The following is a 20,187-nucleotide window of genomic DNA, read 5'->3' as shown; positions in this document are numbered from 1 at the left end:
ACCACAAGGACTGTTCAATTTGTGCCTTTGTTCCCCTACCTAGAATACTGCCTGGCTCATTCTTCTTTGATTACCAGAAATACAGGGCATTGTACAGAGGCTTGCACACTGTGGGTATTCCTTAAATATCTGACTGATTAAAGCAAGAAATATAACTTTGCCCTCACATAAAATCATAGTACAATTCATCTCTAATATTGTTCATCTCTTTAACTATGATAAGAGAACTAAATGCTTTAGAATTAAAGCTTAAAACTCAGAGATTTCCATATGAAGAAAGAATATTAAGACTAGAACTTTTAAATCTGAATAGAAAAAAAAAAAAGAACTCAAATCTGGAAAAGTGAAAAGGGGACAAAAATCAAAGATTTTCAAATTACAAAGGATATTAATATAGAAAAAAATTATTAAATTCTAGGAAAAAACATGACTCCAAATAAGAAGCTTTAGAAAAAAATAAAAGCGGATGCCATTTTAAATATAAATGAAGAGATCTATGGAGTTCAATTGTCATCATCATCATCTTTACCCTTGCTATTACTAAAAACAAGAACTATAATAATTCAGGCAAATCTAGCTGAGGCAACAGGTAGGTAATCACCAATTAGTCTTCTTTAGAGGGAAGTGAAACATTTATATCCTGCAAGTAACTAATCATAAAAATGAAAGGACTGCAAAGAAAAGAAAAATGTAAATAATCTTCAGTTTTTATAATGAATTTTTAACCAGCAAGGGTGGAGTCACCAGAGTTGAGATATCCACATCATAATCTTCTTGAATGTATTTATAAAAAATGGCACCAGAGACAAGAAGAAAAGGAAAAGCAGCTGGATTAGTCTAAATAAGCTTATGAAAAGATGTATTAGAAGCAACAGAATTATGAAAGCAATGAAGAAGCAAGTCATACTTAACCTTACTTAAGGGGAGGTGCTATTTTTGTGCTTTTTCTTTTTTTTGTAACTCTAGACTGTTCTATGTTGTGGAAATGTTTGCTTTATTCCATAAATTTAAAAAATAAAATTAAAAAAATGGTAATTCTAAAAATTATGAAAATGTGTAAAATCTTTCATAACCCCTAAAGAACTACTTAAATGCTGAGGTTATTAATAAAAACAATTAAGTTTTTTTAAAAAGTAACTAGCCTGGTACATAAAATTGCATGTTGGTTAATTGGTTAAGTGCAAATGAGAGAGCAAAACTGACTGTACCCACTTTTTCTACTATATAACTTTTTTAAATTAGAACTTGTACATTTGTCAAGAGCATCTGTAATATTAATAGTAAATGGCAAGCTTCTCCAAGTGACCTTATGAAATAGACTGTTAGTTTTACCGTTATAAAATTAACTAAAGATGAAGGCAAAACAAGATCCTGTACTGCTTGTTGTTCGCAGACTATATATTTTAAAAAGTTATTCTTCAAACAAAAATGATTCCTTAAAAGATGCCTTCAATAATATCTTTTCCTTGCCTGTATCAAAACAGAGACATATGCTAAAAAAGAGTTGGCCACAATTGTTGTGTCCAACACCGAGTTGAAGTTGAAGGAATTCCTGCAGCCGTTGAATTCTCTAAGAGTACTTTTTGTGGATGATATTGCACTAGTTTAAGCAAGTATTATAGAGCCTCCTTGATGAGCTCTTCACCTACTAAAATGAGATTTACGTAATCATCCACACAGGAAAACTAAGAGGTTGAAGGATGTCTTTGGTTTAGATTATGAAAAAAGTTACATATAAACAATCCATAAAGCCCCTCCCCTCCCCGTCCCCCCCCCCACACACACTCCTACCTATTTGATATAAGCAAATGGGGTTAAGTTAGTTGCCCAGGGTCAAACTGCCCCATTCTTTTAGTATACTAAATTGATAAAGTTTTCTCACATCTTTGGTGAAGTCTCTGAATTGAATTTATAAGCATCTACAGACAACTAAAGTCTATTCTGCACTATTAAATAGAACATCCACATTATTGAGATCACAAATCCATTTTGGTATTTGGAATACCCATTTATTGAGCACTTACTATATGGCTCATATTATGCTGAGCAAATTACAAATGCATTCTCATTTATCTGCATATATTTATATAGTTCTTTAAGGCAAATGAGTGACCCAATGGATAAGAGTGCTGGATCTGCAGTCTGGAAGATTCCTTTTCCTGAGCCTCAAATGCTAGCTGTATGACTCTGGACCCCTCTCTCCCTTAGTTTCCTCTTATGTAAAATGAACTAGAGAAAAAAATACAAACCACTCCAGTACCTTTGCAAAGATAAACCCCCAAAGTGGTCATGAACAGTAAAATATAATAGAAAAAACTGAACAACATATAGTCCTTTAGAATTTACAAAGTACTTTCACTTATCTATTTGAACAGAAACCAACCTAGTACAATAGATACTGGCAGAAATTACGGATTTCACCAATAAGGAAACTGAAGTTAATAGAAATTAAATGGCCTGCCAAAAGTTACACATCAACTAACTGATGAAGACATATTGAAAACTATTGTCTTTCAAATTCAAATCCTGTTCAAATCAAATTCATTACAACATGGTCCCTGGGTGGAGGCAGTGTTTAGAGCATCAGCCTTAAGTCAGAAGGAACTGATTTCAAATCTGGCCTCAGACACTTAGCACTTCCTAGCTATGTGACCCTGGGTTAAGTCATTAACCCCAATTCCCTCAGGGGGGCAAAAAATCAAAATGGATTCATGATTTAAACATAAAAGTTCATACTATAAGCAAATTAGGAGTACAAGGAATAGTCTACCTCTTAGATCTAGATCTGTAAAGAAAGGAGGAATTTATGGCCAAAGAAGAACTAGAGAATGTTATGAAATGCAAAATGAATAACTTTGATTACATTAAATTTAAAGTTTTGCACAAACAAAATCAATGAAGCCAAGATTAGAAGGGAAGCAGAAAGGTGGAAAAGAAATTTTTATAGCCAGTGTTTTTGATAAAAGCATCATTTCTAAAATATATGACGAACTGATTCAAATTTGTTAAGAATACAAGCCAGTCCCCAACTTTCAGACAATAAAATTAATGCCATTTCTAGTCATATGAAAAAATGCACTAAATCACTTTTAATTGGAATAAAGGAAATTAGACAACTCTGAGGTACTATTTCACACCTCTCAGATTAGCTAAATTGACAGGAAAAAACAATGATAGATGTTGGAGGTGTGGGAAAACTGGGATACTAATGCATTGTTGGGGGAGTTGTGAACTGATCCAACCATTTTAGAGAGCCATTTGGAACCATTCACAAAAGACTATAAATAGCCTTTATCCTTTGATTCAGCCATGCCTCTATTGGGTCTGTATCCCAAAGAGACCATAAAAGAAGAGAAAGAACCTATATGTGCAAAAATATTTTTAGCAGCCTTTTTTGTAGTGGCAAGGAACTAAAAATTGAATGAATGCCCCTCAGTTGGAAAATGACTAAATAAATTATATGAATGTAATATTATTATTCTATAAGAAATGATGAGCAGGCTGATTTCAGAAAAGCCTGGGAAGACTTATATGAACTGATGCTTAAGTGAAGTGAGCAGAACCATGAGACCATTGTACATAGTAACAAGATTATATGATGATCTACTGCAGGGGACTTGGCTCTTTTCAACAATGAGGTGATTCGAGATAATTAATTTCAATAGAGTTGGGATGGAAAGTGCCATCCACATCCAGACAGAACTACGGAGACTGGATGAAAGAACAGTATTTTCATCTTTTTTGTGGTTGTTATCATTTTGTTTGTTTTTAATCCTTTTAATCTGATTTTGCCTTGTGCAGCATGATGAATATAGAAATGTTTAGAACTGCACATATTTCCCCTATATCAGATTGCTTGCTATCTTGGGGAGACAGGAAAGTAGGAGAGAAGGAAAAAATTTTGGAACACAAGGTTTTGCAAAGGTAAATGTTGAAAAACTATCTTTGCATGTATTCGGAAAAATAAAATACTATTTAAAATAATAATAATAATAATAATAATAATAAAAAGAAGGACCTTTGCTTTCAGAAGGTTTAAGGTCAATTAAAGTGCTTTGCAACACTCCACCAAAAATACCCAATTTGTTTCACTCTCAGCTAGCTCACTGTTCTCCTCCAACTCATGAAAGCTAGATAAGTGGAAGCCAGTACCAGCAACAAAAATAACCAGCAATATTTTTCAACCATACCAAATACAAAATAACATGAAGTTATAGTATTTCCCAAACTGAGCTAGTTATTGGAGGATGCTGTGCAATCTCCTTTGTAAATTAATAGCAATCACTCAATTAACCAACCAACATTAATGAGTACCTACTATATTCTAGGTATTAAAGTTACAAATATTCTCCCCTCCCAATTTTTTTTTCCTTGGCTGAGGCAATTGGGATTAGGTGATTTGCCCAGGGTCAAACAACTATCTCCAGGTTAAGATTTCATAAGACAAACTATCTAGTAACATTTTAACATAAGATGATGTAGCCCCATAAAGAGTGCAACCCTTTTTCAAATCCTTAATTTTTCCAAAATTAAAAGGAGTGCATCTTCTCCTTTTTTGACCTAAAGAGTCACGCTTTTCAGATACATCTTGTCCTTCATTTTTTGCCTTAATTAATGTCTTTTCTGATCTTGTCACAGGCTCCTTAATAGGTGGTTCTGACTGCATTACTGCCTCTCCCTCTCCTCCTTCTTCCTCCACCCATGAAGGGTTAATTGATGGGAGTATCAAGTGTCTGAGGCCATATTTGAACTGAGGTCCTCTGACTTCAGGGCTGGTGCTCTATCTACTGTGCCGCCTAGCCGCCCCTCCAATTTTTTTAAAAAAACAATTCTTGCTTTCAAAAAATGTACATTTTAACAGATGACAAATACAAATATATACAGAAGAAATCTGTGTGTATGTGTGTGTGTGTGTGTGTGTGTATGAAATAGTACATAAAGAGTAAATACTGTTCTATCTACAATGGTTTATGTAGAAACAAATGAATTTGGAAGGAATATCTATGAAATAAGGCAAAAACTTGCAGCGCTTTGATGATTTTCTTCAGGAATGTGGGGTGATTTAACATATTATCTCTCCCCCTTTAAGAGAAAATTATATCTGTTTTATATTTATTTATCTCTGTTATGTGCAAATTACTGTACTTTGGAACAATCCTGAGACTTCTGAATCCGAGGAAAAAGGATTAATATTGGTGATAATAAAATAATAGAGAAATGAGATAACACAGAAAATTATGTATATATTGTCATTATTTACATATTTATTAATTTGTTTTATCATTATCATTTGTATTTTTAATGTTAATTTTGTATTTTAACAATTTAAAAATACAAAAATGAAAATTCTTCTTAAATATTCTTTAATTCTGACTCTTTCATGTTTAAATGATCTTTCCCCCTTTATTGCAGAATAATGATTTTACTGCCTATCTGTTGTAAACAGCCATCTACTTTCATTATCTATAGATTCAGAGATACTGCCAAATGAATGCCCAATTCTGAGATTCAACCTATAATGAAAGAAATTACCTGGTGATAATTATATTCAAAAAGCACAAACTTCTGGTCAGAAGAGACATAATAATTACTTATTGTATACCCCAAATCATCCTGCAAACAAACAAAAAAATTTAAATTCAGAAATTTGTAATAATCACAATATTTTTTGAAAAACATTTTCTCCAATGTATGAAAATATTATATGGTTAAGCATACTGTGGTGATGTTATCCACAAGAGTACGATTGCTTCTTGATTCAGCATTAAATAACACTAAATTGTTTTCTCTTTTATGAAGATATTCAGTATCTAAAAAGAGAAAGTAAATAAGGTCAACATTTCATGTCACTTATAATTTATTTAGCACACAATAAATGAACATCTCAAACAAAAATTTAAGATTAAGGAAGTATAGCCATAACTTTTTTTTTCTGTAGAATTATGGATTTTATTAACCACAGGCAGGTGCCTTCTATTCAACCTTATAAAAGAAAGTTGCTTAGAGTACTTAGAGATTAAGTGCCTTGTCAAGAGTCAAGTTTAGGATTTGAATTCAGGTCTTCCTGGTTCTAAGGCTAATTTTCTACCCACTGCCTCTCTTCTATAGAATTAAGAAATAAAAATATTCTAAGTTAGGGAAACATGGGAATGAGTAATATATTTATGTGTACATCCAATTACATTTGTTAATAAATTTCCTTAAAGTAAGCCCATTATATGAAGGCCCCCTATTTTTAGTATTCTCTGGAAAGACCTGAGTTCAAGTACTGCCTCTGATGTACTTACTTAGGCTGCCCTAAGCAAGGCATTTTACCTCTTCATGCTCTAAGTAATTCTTTAAAACTACAACAGGCAAAAATATGTTCATTGAAACTCAATGAAATCCTAAGTCTAGTTCTGATCCAAAGCTTCCATTCAACTTTCTTTGCTATTTTTATTAGCTTATAGCTTTTTATTAACTTATAAGCTTTCATTAGCTTGCAGAGTTTTCTATTCTTTTCATTCCTTCTTTCACTCTCTCTCCTTTTCTCTCTTATCTGGGGCAAATAACATAGGTCATCAAAATGTTGCAAAATTCTGAATAACAGGAAGGGTATTTTATTTTTATATTTTAAACATTCCTCCACCACACCTCCCTTAACTTAATTTATTAAATTGTAATTTTGAATGTAAGATGGAATTTTTTTTTTAAAAGAATAAATATAGTGGCAACTAGATGGAAGAGTAAATAGAGGATAGGCCTTGGAGCAACTGAACCTGAATTCAAATCTAGCTTCAAACATTTAACACTTCGAAAGTATGTGAGCCTGGGCAAGTCACTTAGCCTCAACTGTCTTGGGAAAGAAGGGGAAGAAAAAAAGAAGAAATATTTACCTGAAATCCACTTTATAGGGTAGGACTTTACCCTGTAAGTATTTTTTAAATAATCATTCAAGGTATAGGTTTTCCTATGGTCAGTTTCAGCCTCTGTTATTAAAAAGAAAACACATGTTTTTGAAAGTTGCCAATAACCCATGTTTCAAACTTAATAATTAATTTTCAAAAAAATGTCAATTTCTTTCCAAAAAGAAAAATCTAGTTTAACTATTACATAACAAGCAAAAGAGCAATCCTTAAGATGAGAAAGACCAGGGTTGAAGTATCATCACTATCACATATTTGGTGACTCAGAACAAATTTACAGTGTCAACTCTCCAAGACTATATTGCAAAGAAAAAAACAAACAAAAAAGTCACCACAGATTCGTATTAATAAAGTCTTCTCATCATAAATTCCCCACCATCAGTGAAAATTCAGGTATGAAGCAAAAACAAACAAACAAAAAAATCCACAACAAAACACAATATATAAAAAACAGAAGCTCCTATGTCTACTTTCATATTCAACTCTAAAACAGCACAATCAAACTGTGAACCTAACCAATTACACATAGCTATTAACCTTCAAAGAACTGAAACTTGATGTTTCATCTTTCTGATTATGACATTACTTTCCACCTTTGCTTCCTCCCACTCCTCCCACCCCTCCTTCCCTACCCCTAAATGTTTATTCAACTTTTAATTGCATTGCCCTTTTCCACTGACTCAGTCCACTTAATCCTTCACTTAGACATAGTCCACAAACCCTGGCCTTTCTTGCTTCTTGCACTTTTATTTACTTAATCCTCATTCCCACTATGAGTTTTTAATAACTAAACCAAACTACCCCACTACAAACCAAATGGATGAACTTCAATATATTCACGGTTGCTCAGTAATCTTTTCATATTGATTTTGCTAGCTGCCTAGAGCAATTTTAAGATAATAGCTATTCTAAAACTAACTTTATTTTTCTATCTTCCCTAATGTTCACAATATAGCTAATATTTATACAGTACTTATTATGTACTAAGCACTATACTAATTGCTTTACACATATTATATTGTTTCATTTAATTCTCACAACAATCCAGGAAAGGAGGTGCTATTATTTTCTTCATTTTACAGATAAGGAAAATGAAACAGAAGTTATTTGCCCAGAATCATATTGATGGTAAGTGTCTGAGACTGCATTTGAACTCAGATATTCTTTTTTCTGGCACAGTTCCTCCATTGTACCCAGAAAGAATAGATAGATGGATAGATTTCTATTTTCTAAATATGTGTGTCTTTATCTTCCTATTCTTCCACCTCAAAAAAATTTGGATCCCCTTTATGAAAACTAATTCTGCTACCTGATCTCCTTGATCCTGGAATAACACAATACTCAACATTCCAGGAAAGCGAGGGAAGAATCCAAGAGGACAAAAACTAGTTTGAATGTCATCTCCTCTCCCTCCATTCCCCACACACCCACACCAGCCCATCCCTAACACAAAGTCTAGAATAAAAGGATAAGCAAATGGACAAGCAAGCAAACAAATGACAGGGAAGCCAAAAGCAGAAATCCAGAAGAGAATGATTCCCAAAAAACCTAAAGACAAAGCCTCCAAAGAAAACAGAATTCCCAGAAGAAATGAAAGCTAAAATGAAAGCTAAAAAATTATTTTGAACACCAAAAATTGATTTTAAAAACAAAATTATAATTCTTGAGGAAAACATATGAAAAGAATTGAGAACTATGGGAGGAAAGATTTGTAAAGTAGATCTAGAAGTGCAAAACCTTACTCAGAAGAGAAATATTCCTTGAAAATTAGAACTGACCAAATAGAAGATAATGGCTTCGTGGAATAACAAAAACTATTATTGAAGCTAAGTTAAAAAACAAAAAAAGGAAGAGGAGGGAGAAGAGAGAAAAGAGGAGGGGGAGAAAAAGGGAAGGAGGAAAGAAAGAGGAGAACTGAAAACTATAAAGAAAGATTTGGAAAGAGAATTAATGACTTGGATCAAGAAAAGCAAAACCTCACCCGGGGTGAAATATTCCTTGATGATTAGAATTGACCAAACAGAACATAATGACTTCACAAGATAGCGAGAACTGTTATTAAAACTAAGTTAAAAGACAAAAAATGAAAGGGGAAGAGATGGAAGACAAAGAGAAGGAAAAAAGAGAAAAAGGAGGAAGGAAAAGACAAAGAGAAGGAGAACAAGAATTGAGAAAGTTTCAGAAAAAAAAGTTTCATTGGAAAATAAGTCAAGGAGAGAGCATTGAACTACCTGGATATCATGACCAAATTTCAAGAAATCATAAAGAAAACTTTCCACGTCTCTTAGAACTAAAAGGTAGAGAAATAAGAACTACTGATCACCTCCTACAAAAAGCCCCAAAATGAAAACTGCCAATAACAGTCATAGTCAAAATTCAGAGCTTCTAGAGCAGAGAAAATTCTATAGTCAATGTGAGTCTTGACTGTCATTGAAATCCTCTCCAAATGGGAAAAGAAAATAGAATCTCTAGAAAGGACTTCCTCCTTTCCTAGACCTATACAGTCTATAAGATTCAAAATTGTAGTTCGTCCTTCGAAGAAGACATCATGGGTGGATGTTTTGACTTGTACATAAATTAGATTTAAGTGAGAAAGAGTTGTACACAGGCCTTATTCTTCTGGAATGTCCTCCTTTTGCCCCTAGGTTTGGTCATCTTTCAGGTCTTGGGAATATTCCGCAGCTGCATAATCTTGGCCAAACCCAGAGTCTAAAGATCTTTCTATTAACCTATCTATGCCAATTGAGCTGGAAAAATGACTCACTGATTTTTTTCCTTGAATTTCCTTGTGAGGACTTAGTCTAGTACATCTTCCTACTGCCCTGTCATCTTAACAAAATGTTTTCTTGACAATGATGTTTGCATAGCAAATTATGGTCCTCAAGAAATTAGCCAAATGCAGATGTTTCCAGGAGAGACTCTGAATGAATGCACAAGCTTTAGGACTTTGTCCTTTCACTATCAATCATAAAGACTTTCTGGCTCAGGCTCAAGATACAGGATTTTCTCTTTGTTGCCAAATATAAGGTAAGTTTTAAACAACAGGCATAGAAAAATATAATTGCAGGAGATCTACAACTGGGGGCAGGTCCGAAATCAAAGACTTCTCTGAGTTCAAATTCAGCCTTAGGCACTTAATAGCTGTTGTGACCTTAAACAAGTCACTTAACCCTACTTAGCTCAGTTTCCTCATCTGTAAGATGAGCTGTAAAAGGCAGTCACTAAAAAACCCTAAGAGCAAAACCTGACACAAAAAAATGATTCAACAACAAAAGCAAGGAGATCTTCAAGATATATAATCTAATGTCCTAATTTTATGAATGAGGGAGTTAAGGGCCAACTATGAGAAGAAAATGTTTTCATCTACACAATTGTCAATAGCTGTACTGCCCTTTTTTAAACTGATGAGTTATATTCTTAGAAAACTCCTTCCCATCCTGCTTTGCAAAAGGCTAACTTTAGCCTTCCTGTTACAATTAATCTAAAGAAGACCAGGGAGCTGGTGCTGAATCATATTTTAAGTATTACAACAAAACACACAATGTTCATTTTTGCCTCACTCTTTGATCATACTAGAAAGTAGGAGATATTTGTAAAACTTTTGAAGAACATAGTTGTGATGTCTATGCCAACTGCAAGTCATGACCTCTTCACAGAATGAAATTTGGTGCCAAGTTGACATCATATTCTAAGTTTCTTCATTTCTTCCTCCTTGTTTATTTTGTCACTTTTCAGTGCTGGTAAGTAAAGCAAATTACTACATTAGCAGATGATGGAAGGGTTTTGAGTTTTTTATGGTTTTCCTGGTGAAGCTCAGTACATGATATTCACTAATCTTCACCCTTATCAATAATCAGCCCAGTGTTTATTATGCAAATAGTCAGCAATATTTTGAATTCCATTTCTAGAACCTTAGCAAATTTAAAAATTTCCCCAAAGATCAGAAGAATAAACTTTAAATTTAAGGATTACCAGATTTCATATAGAGCATGTCCATTTTTATTAAAAAAAAAAAAATTGCCACATATCCCTATATTTTTTAAAAAGACAATCTAGATAATTTTCTTAGGTCATATTTTATTCAACTATTAATAATGTGTTCTAATTCTGTAACTCAAAACTATGTTAAAATACAGTAAAATAACAAATTTTTGGGAAAACAGTCTATTATACTTATCAAAATTAACAAACTTTAAAATACGAGATAGTTATAAGGTACTCTTAACTTCATACAAAGGTTAAGTTTGAATTTACATATTTCCTCTCCTGATGCATATCAGCTGCAAAATTAGCTTATGCTGACTGATGGTGACAGTGGCAAATCTCACAAAATGCAATCTATAGATGAGCATTAATATTCTAGGCACTACATTAGGTTCTAGAGATACACATTTAAAATAATGCAATCTTTGTCATTAAGAACTTACATTATACTAAGCCATAGCCACAGGGATAGCAACAGATCTATTTGTACAAGAAAATTTCAGCAGTTATTTTTGTGGTGGCTAAGAATTAGAAATTTTGGTGGTTATCAATTGAGGATTGGCTGAACCAGATATGACATATGATTATAACGGAATACTATTGTGCTATTAAAAAAAAATGACAAACAGGATGGTTTCAGAAAAATCTGGAAAGAACTACATGAACTAGTGCAAAATGAAGTGAAGAGAACCAGAATGCTTATACATAATATTAGCAATACTGCATGATGACCAACTATGAATAACAATTACTCTCAGCAATATTCTCAAAAATCCAAGATAATTCCAAAGGATTCATGATGAAAAATGTAGTCCATATCTAGAAACAGAAGTGAGGGAGAATTTGGAGCTCAAAATTTAAAAAAAACAAAGTCAATTTTTTTACATGTAATTGGAAAAAAAAAGTTATTAAAAGAAAGACTTCCTAGCTCTTCACATTACTCTAAGTAAGAAAACTTCAATCTCCTACTCCCTGACTGAGTTATTCCAAAGATGCTCAGTAGAAATTAAATAAAGACTCTATAGAGAATGAGAGATGTTAGATGGGTAGTATGGCTGAGTAGTGGGACTAAGACCAGATGGGCTTCATTTATACAACTATGGATGTAGGACTTTACCCCATAACTGTAAGTGATGGCGCCTCGTATGTTCCTGATATTCCCAGTTGCATATTCTCTGTGCATAGCCAAGTTAAGAACTTTCCCCCCCTACAACCTATTTAACTCTCCTGAAAACCTACAATGAACCAGTGCTATGGAAGATACCATTTCCAAAAATCCAGGTCAGACCAGTTTAGACCTGTTCCCACTAGAGATGAGATTTCACAAATTTGACCTCTTTTGTACGCATAATTTCTGCACTGCATTCGCAACTGGTTGACTCGAATTCACTGTGTTAGTCTCATTTTTTTTTTTATTCCAGTGTGAACTTTTTGGTTGAAAAAATTAAGATAAACTTTTGTAAGAGCTGTACTTGCAAATTTTTGATCATGATTTTAGTCAAACAAAATTGTGGACAGTAGGGCAGCAACAAGTAAAAAGGGAAAGGATGAAGAGAAGGGATGATAGTGCAATCTGCTAGAGAAATCAGACTGATCTAAAAAAAGCTATTTGTACAAATAGAAGGTTAATATTGGCATGTAGGAGGACCATCTCTTCTTGTGAAGAAGGTGAAAGGAAAAATAGTGGAGGAAAGCACCTGAAAAAATGTGAAAGGAGATGGAAGGGATAAAATGAGGCTCTTTGGAAAAATAGCCTCAAATTTTTTTTTTTAGTGAAATGAGATAGAGAGAATAGGAAAAGCTATGGGAAGTCTGAAAAGGAAAGAAAAGATTTGAAAAAGATGTTGTGGTGACTAGCATAATGAACTCAATAGGGAAGTATAAAATGAATGCCTTACTTCAGTAAGAGTCCAACTAAGATTATGTAACATAACTATAATGAATCTAATTAACATAGTTTCATGGTTTTCTCCAGTGTCATTCAGCAATTCAAGAGTAGAAGTGAAAGTAGTGGATGGTGGGAGCCAGAATTTGATCCTAGATCTCCTGCTTCCAAATGTAATGTCCAATTCTTTGCACTACAGTGCCCATTATTGGCACATTAGGCTTAGACTTCTGAGAAGTTATTAAGGAAACATTCTTGTTGAGGTGTAAGACAACCCAACAATATTAGGGTCCCCAGTTTGGAGTCACAGGCATGGCAAACTCATTCACAAATTCAATCTATCTCAAAGTTAAGGAGCCTTCTCTTAGTCACATTAAGTTCTGACTTATCAAACTGCTCCAAAATATAAGGAGAGCTTCTGTCTCCAATAGAAGCCTTGGACATGTATGTGCATTTGAGCACTTATTGAAGACAAATGGCATTTATTCAGGTTGGGTAGGCAAGTAGCATGGTAGATAGAGCACTAGACCAAGAATCAGGAAGACTCATTTTCCTGAATTCAAATCTGGCCTCAGACACTTAGTAGCTATGTGATTCTGGGCAAGTTATTTTTTGCCTGTTTAGCTCAGTTTCTTCAACTGCAAAATGAGTTACCATTCCAGTATCTTTGCCAAGAAAACTCCAAATGGGGTCACAAAGAGTTGGAGACAAATGAAAAATAACTGAACACAAAACAAAAATAAGGAGACACTTTTCTTTATTCTTCTTATTCTTGAATCTTCTAACTTAGACCTTCATTATTTACACTACACATTTTTCTGCTGTTTTACTGTCATGTCTTACCTTTGGTCTTGTCCTGTAGACTAATAATCTCCAGATTTCTCTATAAATAAGGCTATTGGGTGCATTTACCTGGATGCCCCAAAAGTATCTAACTCTAAAACCAAAACATCTAAAACCAAATTTAATTAAAGGAGCAAAACAGAGACAGAGATTGACAGAAAAAGACATAAAGAGGTTTGTTACTATAACTTTTACTAAATGTTAAAAATCTTGGATGGGGGCTGGCAAGCTATTTTTTAATAAAGAAAATTTTGTTGCCTTTACTTTTACTAAAATTTCCCCCAATTTCTTCTCCCTTTCTCCTTCCAGGAAACCATCCCATATAAGAAAGCAAGTGTGAGTGAGGTAGTGGCAACTTTATATAGCTCTCTATATTGTGTTAATATTCTTAGAATATAATATTTTGAGGAGCTACATTACACTAGTCAGAGAAGAGTTTGCTTAATTTATACATTTTTTTTATCTTCTTAAATACATATAATACAGTCAAGGTCCAAATAATAAATAGGTAGTGTTTCCAGAAGACCTCATTATCATAATATACATGAGTAACTTAATATAATTAGAGCAACGATCTTCTTGTTAACACAATATTAAGAGTTTATCAGTTTATACAACCTTTATTTTTCAAGACAGCAAAAAAAATAAGCCAAAAGTCTGAAAAAAGAATGACAAACAAACCTGAGGTGAGGTTTGGAAGGTATACTGTCAAATAGGGCCAAATCCCAAGACACTCTTGTGCAAGATTCCTAGGCCAGAGTGCTATTTGCTTCCAAAGCCAATTTTTTCATTGTTCCCAATACATAAGGTTTTTGCATCATTTTTCAGTTATGTCCAATTTTTTATGATCCCATTTGGGGTTTTCTTAGTGACAATTTACTGGAATAATTTGCCGTTTTATTAAAAACGATATACTTACTTGTTAATAAGAAAAGTCAACATACAAATAAAGATTCATTACATCATTAAACTAAATATAGATCAGGACAACTGAAAATAATCCCAGATGATGCCCTTTCCTTTTCTTCCCTTTCCCTTGAAATAGATACTTTTTCTTTCAGAAAAAACTTAGAAATGTTTCTTTTATCTATTTTTCTTTTTCATCTCCTTTAACAATCATTCTAATTAGATTACTCCTAAACTAGATTATTGAAAGAGCTTTCCAATTGGTCTCTATTTCAGTTTTCCTCTTCTCCTATAATCAATCCATCATATCATCCAATATGAGACTGGTATTATTAAAATACCACATTTATATGCTCGGCACATAAACCTTCAATGGCTTCTTATTAATTAGAAAATAAAAAATTCTGATTCCTTTAATGGAACATCCAAGGTCCTCTACATCCTGGCCTGTTCCACATTTAAGATTCTTTGATTCTCTAATTCTATCTTTTAGTAACTGTATTTCCCCAATATCAACCTTCTACTTAATCCATAGCTGTATAAAAATATATCAAGATGCTAAATTATGTCAAATTAAGAAAAGCCTATTACACAAAGAGTTACTAATTCTAGCAGTAAAAAAATGTAAATAGCAATAATTGTTTTATATTTATATCTATACTAAAATATAGGAGAGTTATCACTGCAGCATGATTCAATGAAAAGAATGGAAAGCCTATCTCCAAATCGGAGGCAACTGGGTTCAAATTCCATACTGAACCCACCTTTATGAAACCAAGGTAGAAATTAGACTACTGAGGATCAGAGAGACAGGAACTCTTTCCCTATGAAACCAAGGGAAAGAGTTCCTGTCTCTCTGATCCTCAGTAGTCTAATTACTAAAATGAGTTGTCCCAGAAGATCTTTGAAATCCCTTTAACCTCAAACTTTAAGCTCTTAAAAATCTAAATAAAGTAATTTAAATATTAAATTATTTCAGGTCTCAATACTTTTCTTTATGTAAGTAATGAGGGCCTGAGATATTTAGTATTTAAAATAAGATACACAGCTTAGTTCTGTTTTTTACTTTTCTGACATAAAAAGAATCCCTCCTACCTTTCCAGACTTATATGGTACTCATTCCTTGCTATTCTTCACACATATTACATCTTGGCACTACTGCTACACAAGCCTGTGAAGTACTCCCACCTCACCTCTACCTTTAGAATCTTGATTATTTGATAAGTCCTGTCTTGACTCTTTCTTTTATGACCCCATTTGAGGTTTTCTTGGCAAAGAACTGTTTTTTAATCTGACTCATTTTTATTACTGAAGAAACTGAGACAAATAGTATTAAATAACGTGCTCAGGGACACACAGCTAATAAATATCTGAGGCCATATTTGAACTCAGGAGGGTAAGTCTCTATTCACTGCAGCATCTAGCTATCCCTTAGAATCTTTAGTTTTCCTGGAAAATGAATGGATGCCCATCAATTGGAGAATGGCTGGGTAAATTGTGGTATATAAATGTTATGGAATATTATTGTTCTGTAAGAAATGACCAGCAGGATGAATACAGAGAGGACTGGCGAGACTTACATGAACTGATGCTAAGTGAAATGAGCAGAACCAGGAGATCATTATACACTTCGACAACGATATTGTATGAGGACATATTTTGATGGAAGTGGATTTCTTTGACAAAGAGACCTGAGTTTCAATTGATAAATGACGGACAAAAGCAGCTACACCCAAAGAAAGAACACTGGGAAACGAATGTGAACTATCTGCATTTTTGTTTTTCTTCCCGGGTTATTTATACCTTCTGAACCCAATTCTCCCTATGCAACAAGAGAACTGTTCGGTTCTGCAAACATATATTGTGTCTAGGATATACTGCAACATATCCAACATATAAAGGACTGCTTGCCATCTAGGGGAGGGGGTGGAGGGAGGGAGGGAAAAAAAAAATCGGAACAGAAATGAGTGTCAATATAAAGTAATTATTAAATAAAAATTAAAAAAAAAAAAAAAAAGAATCTTTAGTTTTCTTCAAAGCACACACTTGAAGTCCTATCTTCGCCGAAGATGTTTTGGAGTGTTGTGTCCCAATCTCACTTCTCCAACAAATTCAGTGGTTTTTATTATGAATTACTGTATAATGTGGTGATTTTAAAGGATGTACATATGTTGTAGAACAATCGAACATATTTATTTTCTCTATACTTAATAACCATAGTTAGCATTTTAATGTTTGCAAAGCACTTTACAAATATTATGTCTTTTGATCCTCACAACACATGTATAAATGATATCAAATTGCCTTCTTTCTCAAGGAAGGGGTGGGATAGGAAGGAAGGAAATTTGGGACTCAAAGTTTTTATAAATGAATGTTAAAAATTGTTACATGTAATTGGGAAATGTTTTATGTAGATTTTATGCAAACAATTTATTGTGGGAGTTAGGTGCCATTTTCCCCTTTTTATCATTGAGGAAATGGCAGGCAAAGATCCAATGCCTTACCCAAAATTATATACCTAACAAGTACATGAGGCAGGATTTCAACTCAGGCCTTCTTGACTTCAGATACAGTACTCTCTATCTACTGCACTGATATTGAGCACATTGGATAGATATGATCTGGATCACAGATAGACATGAACAAATCAAATTTTATATATCATGTTACAAATCTAATACACCACATAAATGCTAGCTATATTATTATGTTTGTATCATATTAATTTGGGCAGCTAAGTGGTTGAAGAGATATAGGGCACAAGATCTTAGTCAAGAAGACCTATGTTCAAATTCATCCTCAGACACTAACTGTGTGATACTGAGCAAGACAGACATTTCTCTGCCTCAGTTTCTTCATCTGTAAAATGTAACAATAACAACACCCTCCTCCTAGGGTTATAGTGAGGATAAAAAGAGAAAATATTTGTAATATTTGTAAGGTGCTATGCCAACATTAAAGTGCTTCAATTAAATGCTAGCTATTTAGCTACAGGAAATTTACAAGAATTCTAAAGGAATTTTTATAGAATAATTCTTAACACATTGGAGAGGGAAGTGTTGAGACACAAAAGCAACAAGGAGCAATGGGACAATTGTATGGGGTGATTTTACTGATTTTTCAGTCTTTTCAGGGATGGGGTTAAGCCAGAAAATTGAGGGAGAAAAGGAAATAGCAGTAACTTTCTGGTATATTCTTAAACTTGCCCCTTTTCTACATAGAGTATACAATTGTAAAGCAAAATGGAGAAAGCAAATAGGATTCTTGGCTGTTCATAATAAGACAACCAGGTTTTGAGATCTTGTGTTCTCCAGAGGATTGCCCTCCCTGAGAGTGTCACTGTGTTCTGAAGGTAGAAGATACACAAGAGAGCACTGTTTATCCTCAAGAGCATTTTATCATATAGATTTGAAAGTCTTTACAAGTATAGCTCCCCATTTAGTAGAAGGTTATGATTATTGTGTTCTCAGAGTCACCACAAATTAATAGGTGTTACCACTTTTGATGGAATCTGCTTATTCAGTAGTCCTACATGAGAGAACTCTTAACCTACAGCAGGGTTCTTAACTAGGGACCTATGATTTCAAGGGCTTATGCACCTATATTTTCATTGGCCTTTGTAATCACATGTTTTCATTTTATAAATTTAAAAATCTTATTTTACGAAATCCATAAGCTTCACCATGACACAAAAAAAAGATTAAAAACTTTTGCCTTAAGAGACTAGTATGAGTTAAGAGCAGATGAAAACAAAAAAAATTGCCAAGTATTTTTTTCTTTATCACATACTTTACATTTATTGAACACTGATTGTACAGTTACTGTATAGTAGTTTAATGAAAGACATGTTAGAAAAAAATGAAAATAGTTACTGCCCTTAAATTTTAATTAAGGAGTCAACAAAAACATGAGATAACATAGTAACACAAAATATCATATTAACAACTGAAAAAATACTGTAACAGAAAGTGAATCAGAGTAGAACACAGTATTATGCAATATAGATTTGTGACTAGTTTTAGGAGAACTCGTTTTCATATACATAAGATTATACTGAAAATGTGGATTTTTATCTATGTATGTCTTTCTTTTTTAAAGTTATATAGAATGTGTAATTTTTTTTCCATAAGAGATCTCTTTTATAATAAACTAAAGCAACTAATTAAAACAATAGTAACCTCATTCAAAAGGGCATGCAATATTCTACATCTGGAATACCCCTCCACTTTGTCTTATTTTTAATTGTTTTTCTCTACCTCCCACCTCCCATCTCATTAAAAAAGAGAGTAAAAAGAAAAACAAAGTCCTTGTAACAAATATGCCAAGTCAAGCAAAACATTCTTTCAATGGCTATAAATAAAAATATCTGTATCACATTCTGTGCCCTGAATTTCTCACATCTCCATGAGGAGGTAGATTGTTATGTTTCATCATTGAGCCTCTGTAATCATGGATAGTGCTTGTGCTAATCACACCTATTACAGCTTTCAAAGTTTGTCTTTACAATGGTTTTATCATTATGTAAACTGTCCTCCTGTTTCTTATTCATTCTTCACTTTTGTGTTCTTTTCTACAATATTGATATTGAAGTATAAAATGTTCTTCTAGTTGTTTGCTTCCTTCTATGTCAATTCATATAATCAGTTCATATAAGTTTTTCACGTTTCTAAAATTCTTTCCTCTTTCTTATAGTGCATTAGTTAATCATTTCTTTATTGATAAGCATCCTTTAGTTTCCAATTTTTTAGTTACCACAAAAATCACTACATGTTTAACATAATTGGATTACTTGTGTGGGGAAGAGTGGGAGAAGGGAGGAAGAAAAATTTGGAATACAAGATTTTGCAAGGGTGAATGTTGAAAACGATCTTTGCATGCATAAAAATAAAAGGCTATTATATAAAAAGGAACTGCTATTAATGTTTTTAAATATATAGAACCTTTTCTTTTTTTTTGGACACAGCCTTAGCAATAGTACAGTTGAGTTAAACTGATTTATTATTGTTATATTACTGATATATTATTAATGCTGATTATTAACTTGTATTAACTTGCGTTCCAGAGTAGTTACATCCATTCACAGGTTCATTAATACACCAATTCATATACACATAATTACATACATACATATATATATGTGCACACACACATTGTACATATACTATCCACCACAGGAAGTGCAATAAAAATAAGCCACATTGGACTAGCCACATTGTTCAAATCTCAAATGCTAAAAAAAACAAACAAACCTATTTCATGGAAATCTTACACAAGGCAAACATTAACATGATAGTCAGAAAAAGTGACATAAGGAAACTCTCAAAGTCTCTCTGAAGAACTCTGGAATTGTGGAACATGGAGACATTGGTGCATACCATTCAGTATGGTGTGCTCTCAGAGAAGGTGCTGTGCTCTATGAGCAAAGCAGAACTGAAATAGTTCAAAAGAAACATGAGCTATGAGATTCATCTCACATGTTCACATGGATTATTTAAGCCTGACCTATGGTGGAGCATTTCAAGCTCATATTGGTCTGATTGGTCATCGTTGGACCCGCTGTAACTCAACTCTAATATAAGTGATGTCATTTTGGTCCTCTTCAAAAACAAAAGGACAACAATAAACTATATATATTTTTAAACACTCAAGCAACTATCTACTTTC

The 20,187-nt window shown here is 33.3% G+C and overlaps 1 protein-coding gene across 2 annotated transcripts in view; it reads right to left on the bottom strand.

The window, feature by feature from the left end:
- Positions 1-20,187, bottom strand: part of DPP4 (dipeptidyl peptidase 4) — a 102,821-nt gene that overhangs the window by 68,397 nt on the left and 14,237 nt on the right. For both annotated transcript variants that reach the window (XM_051986262.1, XM_051986261.1), the window contains 3 exons: positions 6,876-6,968; positions 5,719-5,810; positions 5,533-5,613 (listed from right to left, as the gene is read on the bottom strand). In XM_051986262.1, the coding sequence (XP_051842222.1) occupies positions 5,533-5,613; positions 5,719-5,810; positions 6,876-6,968 (266 nt within the window). The remainder of the gene's footprint in view (positions 1-5,532; positions 5,614-5,718; positions 5,811-6,875; positions 6,969-20,187) is intronic.

This window comes from Antechinus flavipes, chromosome 3 (assembly GCF_016432865.1).
Source record: "Antechinus flavipes isolate AdamAnt ecotype Samford, QLD, Australia chromosome 3, AdamAnt_v2, whole genome shotgun sequence".
NCBI classification, from domain to species: Eukaryota; Metazoa; Chordata; class Mammalia; order Dasyuromorphia; family Dasyuridae; genus Antechinus; species Antechinus flavipes.
Note: the sequence above shows the minus strand (reverse complement) of the source record. Positions and strands in the feature narration are given on the sequence as shown.